Source organism: Frankliniella occidentalis, unplaced genomic scaffold, assembly GCF_000697945.3.
Source record: "Frankliniella occidentalis isolate FOCC.00 unplaced genomic scaffold, Focc_3.1 Scaffold16, whole genome shotgun sequence".
Taxonomy (NCBI): domain Eukaryota; kingdom Metazoa; phylum Arthropoda; class Insecta; order Thysanoptera; family Thripidae; genus Frankliniella; species Frankliniella occidentalis.
The window spans coordinates 1770727-1780580 of NW_026267146.1; the positions used below are offsets into that span (position 1 = coordinate 1770727).

At 48.6% G+C, this 9854-nt stretch overlaps 1 protein-coding gene across 2 annotated transcripts in view; it reads left to right on the forward strand.

Moving 5' to 3' along the window:
- The window catches only part of LOC113202088 (muscle-specific protein 300 kDa), a 66898-nt gene extending 60446 nt beyond the window's left edge, over positions 1 to 6452 (forward strand). Inside the window, exons 10-16 of one of the 2 annotated variants that reach the window (XM_052264076.1) lie at positions 2553 to 2841; positions 3341 to 3862; positions 3942 to 4100; positions 4185 to 4397; positions 4469 to 4618; positions 4699 to 4809; positions 6096 to 6452. In XM_052264076.1, coding sequence (XP_052120036.1) covers positions 2553 to 2841; positions 3341 to 3862; positions 3942 to 4100; positions 4185 to 4397; positions 4469 to 4618; positions 4699 to 4809; positions 6096 to 6203 — 1552 coding nt within the window. In that variant the 3' untranslated portion in view covers positions 6204 to 6452. The other variant, XM_052264077.1, reaches the window with a different exon arrangement.
- Positions 6453 to 9854: the final 3402 nt, after the last annotated feature.

A 9854-nucleotide genomic window follows, 5' to 3' on the forward strand; every position in this document is an offset into this window, starting at 1 on the left:
GTCTGGTTCACTGCGGGTGTATGTCATAAATGTCACAGAATTTGAGAACCTTCACGTTGTCTTCAGACGGGGTCGTTTGTGGTCTCTGCTGGCGGCCTCCCCTCCGGCGGCCGTGGATTGTGGCGGCAAGGTCTCATCGTAGCCTCCTGACCTGCCGCGTATAAGAGCGGGGCCTGAAAGGGGGTTTCAAAGAGGCCCCACGCAGCGTCGCAGGGGAGAGATTGATGACAAACCTGCGCAGAGTGTCACAACACGTTATGTCTTAGCGTTTCGGGAAATAAACTTATTGGAGCGTCAACAGGGGCAGTGGATCCCTTGTGTTCGCCCCATCTCTTGTCTCTCTGCCACACAATGGTCAGCGACGCAAGGGATTTATTAATTTAGACGCAAACAGAAAAAGAAAAGAGCGATCGCTCTGCTCGAGAAGAAAAGGCCGCTTGGGGAGAACAACTTTCGATTTGATATACGAAATTGTAACTTAAATACTTACAAAATAACTCTTGATAAGAACAGCATATTTCTAGAGAATCGTTTTGATATGGGTTTAAATCTTTAGAATGCCCTGCCGATGAAACAGTTATGAAGTACTTCACTTAGCATAACATTGTTTCAGATGCAGTTGGTAGGAAATATTAAGTTGTGATTAACACCAAAATTGTAATTCGTTTACTCCTTGCCGTCAAGCAGGACGAGCAGAGCACGGCGCCTAGCCGACGCGTTAAAATGATGCTGCTACAATTCCAGCCGCTCATGGCAGACGGAACACGCGAGCAGTCCACGTTACGGTGTGTTACGCGGTGCGGCCTTGCCCTTGGCTGCTCCGCTTTACCCGGCCAGAAAAGAGTTTCACTTTTTGGTTTCCGCCCCACGCACGCCAGCTCCCCCCCACCCGGTCTGTCTGGGTCTCTCTCTCTCTCTCTCTCTCTCTCTCTCTCCCTCTCCCTCTCCCTCCCTCTCCCTCGCCGCAGCGCGCGAAAGCAATCAGGACCATTTTGTTCCCGGCCGGGTGGAATGCTACCCTCCCCGGCGCCACGCGCTCAAAATTTGGCTGTGATGAATTATTTTCGTTTGCTCTTTTATTTACCAACTATATTTCCGTAAGACTTTTTTTTTTCAAAATTGGGGCTTGCTGACGAAACGTAAATTGTCATTTTGAGCATAAATACTCGCGTCAGACTTTCCTGCCAGCATGCCTCCCATCTTCTCATCCTGTATTTCCTCGCTGCCTTTTATTTCGTTTTTGACAGTCGCCTCATCTTTTATCGCCTAGCACCAATTTTAGTAATTTGAGGCGGCTGCCGGCCTCGTGCTATCGGGAGCAGAATCGCTCGATCACCTGATCGTTGGGGAGGAGGAAGAGGAGGAGGCCAGGGTGGTGTTGTAAGCAGTGTGCTGCTGCGCGGACCGTCATGCATAATAATAATTTGCGCTGCCTTGTATCCGCGACTTTGTTCAAATTCGTTGCGCGTTTGATCTTTCGGCGCCGCCTCTGTTAGTGCCCGTGGTGGGTACCCCCCGGCTGCCCCGCCCTGTTATTGTGGCAGGTTGCCTGTAGGCGACGGCTTCGATGGCCGTCGTTGTTGACGTCAGTGTACCTGGCAGGCTCTGTCGACCACCACACGCCACCGTCGTCGCAATCACCAAACGCTACGCACGTTTACTCTATCCCCACGAAACAATCGAAAATTGGTGCATATTATTGCTCATCCTAACAACAGGAACCCGCCCGAACGCTGGACGTCGTTCAGAAGTTGCGCTATTCACGACCGCAGACGGCCGCCGTGTGGTGCTGACGGTACGACGCGTAGTACTCCGATCGACGGGCGGGTTGATGGGTCAGACCCTGGTGGCCGCGACCGCCACGCGCCGCCCGCGCGCCGCCCCTGTCCGGCCAGGCTCAGCCCCGTCCGTCGCGCAGAGGCTCAACCTTTACATCGCGGGTGTTTTAAAATTAGCCGCGGGGGCCTCCGACAGCAGAGGCCGGCTGCCTGCCGGCTGCTAGGAGGCTGGGCGCTCGCCTCAGTCCGCCTCGCACCGCTCGCAGGCCCTCAGCTCGGCGCGTCCCGCGTTGTACTTGAGTGTGTCTGTCCGCGCCCCCTAGCCGTCGCCCCCCCGCCTGTCAGGCACCCTACGGTAACGACTCGGACCTCCGGCTGAGCCGCTGAGGAAGGGGTGGGGGCGCTGTTGTGGACCACGTGACGTAGGCTGCGTTGCCTATCCGACGCCAGGTGGATGGTTGCGCACCCCGACAGGGGTTGGTTGCAGACCCAGCCCAGCATAGGGGGTGGTTCCACGAGTGATAGGGATGGTTTATTGTTTCTATCACACGCTGTAGGTTGCCTGTCGCACTGGGCTGAAGTTTCCTACCATATAGTCTCTCTCATTTTTATGTGGCGCGTAGTTGTGTACGTGGACCTTCGCTGTGTAAAAGAGTTTGACGCGGTACACTACACCTTCTTACCGTCGTGTGTCATTCCATACTGACACATCTTAACAACATGTTTCCTTGTCAGTCACAAACGCTCTTCAACCCTCCCTTCTCTGTGTTGCAGGCTCATCGCGGACCTCAAGCTCAAGCTCGCGCAGGCCAACGCTGATCTCGAGAGTCTCGAGACTGTAGCAGCGGAGATCAACTCTCTGCGTTCCACTCTACAGTCCCTGGACGGCGAGGTGCGCGCCGCCTACGTGTTCGGCGAGGATCAGGACGCCGCAGAGCAGAGGCTTCAAGAGCTCGGTGGACGTGTTGACGCGAGCGTTTGCCGCGTCAAGAAGCTCGGCACCGACACAAAGCAGCGCTACACCGCGGTCCAGCAGCTCGTGCCGACGGAGCTCGCCCAAGAAGTTAGTATATTTCTCTCACACCCCTCCCCCCTCCCCCTTTCCAACCACCCCTTTCAAAACCGTATTCTTTCTGTAATCACGCTTATAGAAGAGAGTGATACAATACAATCTGAAGTGCTCCCCGTAAACGTACTCTTTTATGACGATTCTTGTTGATTGTGGAGTGGTACCACCTGACGGCAGTGCAGGGTTGTCTCATTGACGACAGTACAACAGGTCCAAAGACAGCGTGACTCACGCCCTCCCTCTTCCGCCACGCCGCTGGCCCCGCTCCAAGGCGCCCAGGCGAATAAGCGTGGAGATTTATTATTAGCTGCCCAGTACTGCTATCTGTGTGTGTGCACACAAACACACAACAATGTTTCCTCTCGACGACCACCATCGAATGACATTGTTTAAGGATAGAATATTCATAACCCCTGCCGCTCCCGCTACACAACTTTCTTGTGACCGCCTCACATCTTCGATTGCTGACATGTCATGTTATTCTCTCTTCTAGCTCACGTCTCTAGAGCTACTGTCCGAGTCGGTTAGCGCCGCCATGGAAGAAAAGGACCGGGACCTGAAGCGCGCGCGCACCGTACGATCAGACTATGTGCGCGACGTAGACGCGGTGACGGCGTGGATCCAGCGCGCCGAGCTGCGTGTCCAGGACCGGTCGGCCGAACCGCAAGTACTGCGGGATCACCTTCAGCAGGTGCAGGCGGAGATAGGGCCCACGGAGGACAGGTTGGAGCGACTTAGCCGCAATGCCCGCACCATCCTGGAGCACACACAGGACGAGGAGGAAAAGGCACGCGTGCAGGCCACGGTGCGCTCTCTCAGCGACCAGCTACAGCAGGTGCGTACCTGGCTGCATGACAAGAAGCAGCAGGTGGGAGACTCCCTCGACGCGTGGGCGAGGTTCATGTCACTGCACCAGGCGGTGCTTGCTTGGGTCGAGGAGCAGACCAAGTTCCTGGCCACCCCGCTGCACCTCGACTCTCTGACGCAAGCCCGCCAAAGACTGCATGATTACACGGTAAGGGAGCGTATTCAGGGCACGCACTTTTACTTCAACCGATTGACTTCTAACTCTATTTAACCTATTTATTTTTCAGACTGCGCTACGCAGTAGTAAACAGGCTGGCAAGAATCTCAGTGACATGTCACGAGAACTGGAACAGATAGGTCAAGTCACGGCTGTCGGCGACTTACCTGAAAAATTACAAGCTGCAGAAGAAGCCAAGATGAAAGTGGAGACGTTACTTTTAGAAAGGGTAAGATTGCCATAAGTATCAATGGTGAAAGTAGAGACGTGATACTGTACCTGTTCATCAACTGATGTTCTCTATTTGTATTAGAATGCGTTACTCCAAGAAACGAGTGAGGAATGGGAACGATGCGAAAGAAAAATGAAGGATGTGCGTTCATGGATGGAGAAAACTCAGCAGTCGTTAGACTCGCCACAAAACAGGAAACGTCCCCTGCGAGACCAACACGCAAATAGAGAGAAACTGCTTGCTGATGCATCAACCCAAAAGACAAAAATTGCCTTATCTGTGGAAAAACTCCAGGTCCGTATATGCTAACAGTAAATGCGTTGTTTTTGCTGGTGAATCCATTTTAAATTTTCTGTGTTTGTTAGATTCATTTTCGGTCTGGAGTGGGAGGAAATGGTAAGGTGACGGAGGAAGCTAGCCAATTAATAAACGAACTTGATCGACTGATGAACGACATCAAGGAGCAAACAACCACACTTGAGGCTTGTCTATCACAAATCGACACATATCAGCACGTAAGTTGCTATTCTTTTAGTTTGTTCTTCACCATGCTACTCATTAATTAAAATTTCGCGCTTCTTTATATATTTTTCAGGAGATTCAACAGCTGAGGACTCAAATTGTGTCCGTAGAGGCCCAGCTCCGATCTGCTCTTAGCCCCAACTATTCACCTCACGACAGAGATCGGGCATTGCATGATCAAAACGTAAGTATTAATTAATTTTACCTTACCCTCCCAACCGACACGGTAGTCCCTGATGAGTCAAGGTCCAAAGAAATGCCGATAGCTTTCGCTTTGGCATAATTCAGAGATAACATCTTAGTTTCAGATTAATGTGGTCAAAGCATTGCGAATACCGCAAGCTTCTTCGTGAGTTTTCTGGCAAGTGCTAGACTTTTCCCAAAACCCTTTGTGATGCCATATTTCCTCTTGCACCTTCATGTCGCCGTCCATTAATACAAATCGTTATGGTTTAAAGTGTATGTTGATGTCCTCTGTAAATGATAGTTTGAAAGCAATAGAAAACCTATAAGTAAACTATTTACAGTTGATGGAAATCCAATCGACAATGCAGCCGTACGTCGTGATGGTCGCAGTAACTAATTAATCATTAACTTAGTCCCATGCCACGACCTCAACGGTTCAGTTGACTTTGCAGACCTTACTGAATCAGCTAGTTCCTATCTGCACGCTTCTGAAGCACTTTTAAATTACCTTGTTTTGATTTTTATTGGTGCCTGTATTGTGCATGATTCATGTGAGATTATGTATGACCCACATTCCTCGTATATCTGTTACGATTAGTAGTACTCAATCAGCAAGAAAGGTACGATAGTATTCTCATAAAGCTTGCATTTTTGAGAGAGTGATTTTTGTATTAAAAGAAAAGTTTATTTATCTACCCTTAAATTGCATATTGACCTTGTTTTTTTTGATAAAGGAATGGACACTTATGGTTTTCTTTTATATTGTTATTCTTGTACGAACTCTACTTGAAGCTCATTTTATTTTACTTGTCTTCAAATGTGTACAGAATTTAAAGCCCTTAAACTCGGCGTATTGTCTGAATTTTTAAATGCCTGGTGGGTGCGTTTCAACCGCCCTAATTTTACTCGAACATATTCAGACTTATTTACTTGGTCTTGTGCGTCTCCTCTTCTTCAAGTTAGATTTCTTGTGGTTACATCCTTCCATCACATTCATAGTACCAGTTATAATAGCGAAGACGAAAGACAGCATTTGTCTTGGATTTCCTCAACCTTGTATCGATGAAGTGTTCCAAATAATATTTTCCGTGTTCGACTGTCTTCAGGGCAAACAATATAGGGCCATTACTTTCCAAAGTGCTCAGCTCGTTTACTGAAACTGGCTCTCAATTGCGATCTGAATGAAAAATTTCGTCGATACTTAAGCTTATAATGTTGGTGACCTGTCTTTCTAATACTCACAGCGTGTTTGATATCTCTCCTGCTCCCTTCCCCTTCCTGCAGGCTTGTCGTGAAAGAATAAACGCCCTTCAGAACAAGATCACGGCTCGCAATGAGCGAGTCAAGCTCCTCGCGCAAAGAGGAACGCCAGATACAGACCCTTTAGATTAATATACCCCCTCAGCAGCCCGAAAATAAGACTTTGACACTAAGACTATAATAACTATTACGATCATCATAGATCAAACCCAAACTGGCAAGCAATCGTGCTTGCCAGTAAGCCACCAGGCATTTAAGAAAGCAGCTTAATACAAAGAGATCTTAGTGCCTGGTGCACCTGTACCGGTCAGAAATATAATTGTGAAAATAAAACCATTTTGTTGTGTTGTTGGCACTTATATTCTTGGTTCTGGTGGCCACACACAGGAGATGCGCTTGCGGGTGGAGCTGCTCTTGGAGCAAATTCTTCGCATAGATCCAAACTGGAGTTCAAGTGCTTCAGCTGAAGGTTTGGATCGGCACTTCGTCTATGTGGAACCAGATGTTTCATACGCTGATATTGCAGCGGGTCGTATCAGCCCCTGTCCAGTCGACCACCAGCCCGAATTCAAGATGAAGAAACTTAATGTAAACGCCTCAAAGCCTGGAAACGACAATGGATTTGCAAGCTCACGGAAAGTTCTACCAGAAACTGTAAATATTTATTTCAATCGTCAGCCAAATGAAGGTTCCTCTGAGGTTCCCGAAAAAGCGTCCCATGCCTTAGAACAACCTACAGAGAATTCGGTTCCTAATCCAGCAATTCGACTTGCGATTTCTCCCGTGTCCATTGAAAAGCCGCTAGAAATTGAAAAGGGACCTACAAATAGAAAAAATATTCGTAGGTCCAGAAGTCCGCATGCTAGAGCTGTCCCTAAGTCAGAGGAGATGAAACAAGGGCGATCACGGACTCCAGTCGAGGTGTTTGGATCTGCTTTACTGCCTCCACAACCTATGCGATGTCGCTCACGAAGTCCACTGTTCATTCCTGGAGAAACTGCGTCTTTTGCTCAAATTCTTCGTGGAGCAAATGCGGACCTTGCAGCTGGCGAGCCAATTGTCCCAGCACCTTCTGTTCAGAAGATTGATATTGCTGGGGCAGAATGCACGCCATCGGTCATCACACACAGCAATCCTGCTGGGGATGAGCAGACCATAACCGATGGCGGCCACCAGATATGCAGTGCCTCAACTATTTCTAGCCTTCCAATGAATGAACCCACCGTTGTCTCAAAGAATATTGCTCAATCGACGGCTATATGCGTGCCGCACGATCAGTCTAAAAAGATACCTACATTTCCAGAAGAAGAGCTTTTTGTTGATAATTTGTCTTGGGTAGGCTCTCAACGACTTGATCAATCCTTCAAACCTCAGGTCCACCAACCGAATTTGTTTGAAAGTTCTACACAGTCTCCTCAATCCTCCAATCAAAGCGGTGGTATGGCTATTCAGTCTTCAGTCACACTTCATTGTAGTGAGCAGAAAAGTGCGGAGAAAACAGTCCCAGATGTTCTTGCTCCCGGGTTTTCTTATGCCACTATCCTTTCCCAGGGTCTTGAACAGGGAAAGACACTACCTACAGCACCATGCAAGAAATTTAAAAAAAAGGAATCACCTTCGTCACGAACATTAGCTGAGGTTGTAGAATTGCAGGCAACAAGTGGGAGTCTTCAGGATGGAAAAGATGACGACAGTGTTAAGTGGCAAACGCCCTCAAAGAAGAAGCATTCAGCTGCTGCCAAAAAAAGTGTCTCCCATCCGACGATTCCTGGGTTAGTTCTCGAAGTATCTCGGAGCAAGAAGGCACATCCACAGAGATCTCCTGCTCCTGCTCCAAGTACAGGTGTGTCCCACGTTGACGAAGATGAAACGGCTGAACCAGCACTATGCCAGACGCAAATTGATAACACGACGGTTGTCAAATCAAGGAAAAAGAAGATGAAGCTTGACAAGGTAAGGGTGCCTGCGTGCAGTAAAATGGCAGAAGAAGACGAGATAGAAAAGGCACTGCGAGAAATCGCTGCTTTAGAAAAGCCTTCCAAAAAGTCAGGAAAACAAAGCAAAGCAGCGCCTAAGGCGAACAAAGTGGCCGTTGTCGTTCAAGGACCTCATGTTGTTGAACCAAAAGAAGCAGGCCATGAGCTTGGTGCAAAAGATATGCTTAAAGCTACTCAGCCACGATCAAAGAACACGGGAGAGAGAAGCGTTCAGAAGCAATCTGATGTAGGGAAACAAGAAGAAACCCAAGAAATATATAAGATTGAGAGCCCGCCAAAAATGGAAGAAAAGCGAAAAATAAGGAAAAACAAAAAAGGTGCTGTCAAAACCGGAGATGTACAGGTGTGCTCGACCCCTATAGTGGAAGTGGCTATGGTTGGCGTGGACTCCAAGGGGTCAAAAGAATCAGCTGCTGCTGTGAAAACGCTTCGGAAAGATCAGAGATCGGCGACAGACTCTTCAGTGCTCGTTTCAGATGAGCCTCCGGCGGTCTCTGTAAACGCCCCTGTAAAGACGTTTGAGTCTGGTCTTGGAGGTGTCCACCAGCCTTCATGTTCTAGCAAGATTGAGGAAAAAGTCGATACCAGGGATCAACCTACCGACCCGGCTAGTAAAAAAAGTAAGAAAGATGACCTCCAGGAAAACCTTACGGAACTCAGCACGGACTGCAAGAAAGAAACCAAATCCGCTAGCATTAAGGGGAAGACCACTGACAAAGTTAAAGTCGAAAACAAAGGTAAACGTAGCGGGCAGAAGCACACACAGAGTCCCCCACAACAGAAAAATGAAGAATTATCCTTGTCTCTTCAAAGCAGCTCCAACACGAAAGAAGGAAACAGGTTAATAGAGGAACCGGAAGGGGCGAATCTGATCTCCTCTGAAAATACATCAAGTAATTTGCCCCCGACTTATGATGTGTTCGATGACGGCCCCGTGCTCGTGGTAAAGGCATCCTTAGAACCAATTCGTAAAACTCAACTGACAGCTCGACAAAGCATCCAAGATGCCGTGAAACAGTTATCTGTTGCAATGGAGGAAATGGTGGACCAATCCTCTACATCGAAAGGAGAACCTATACCTTCAACCGCGTATAACCGCCCTGCCATTGAAAACCAATTAGAACAGCAGAATACACATGCGGCCAAGCATATAACGGGTCAGGCAAACCAAAATAAATTAAAGAAACCTGCAGAAACAGTGCCGTTAAAGCTCCCTACGACGTCGAATGACTGGCTAGCAGCTCTTGACGAGCCAATTACATTGGATGACGATGACAAACCTGCGCTGACGACCCAAAGCGGTGAACCTGCAACGACGGTCTTCCAAATGAAGCTCCCAACGATTTCGGACGACTGGCTAACAGCTCTTGAAGAACCAATTACACTGGATGACGATGAAAATCCTGCGCTGATGGCCCCAACCAGCCAACTTGCAGCGACAAGCGTATTGTCTCCGGCCAAGGAACCTCAGCAGACGATGAAGGCGCGGGAAAACCAAGCTGAATCACAAAAACCTGCTGGAGCAGTTCAAATGAAGCTCCCTACGACGTCGGATGACTGGCTAACAGCTCTTGAGGAACCAATTACACTGGATGACGATGAAGAATCTGCGCTAACGACCCAAAGCAGTGAACCTGCAACGACAGTCGTAATGCCACAGGCCAATGAAGACCAACAAAAATCAAAGAAACCTTCAGGAATCGCACAAATAAAGCTGCCAACGACTTCAGATGACTGGCTAACAGCTCTTGATGAACCAATAACATTGGATGACGATGACGAACCT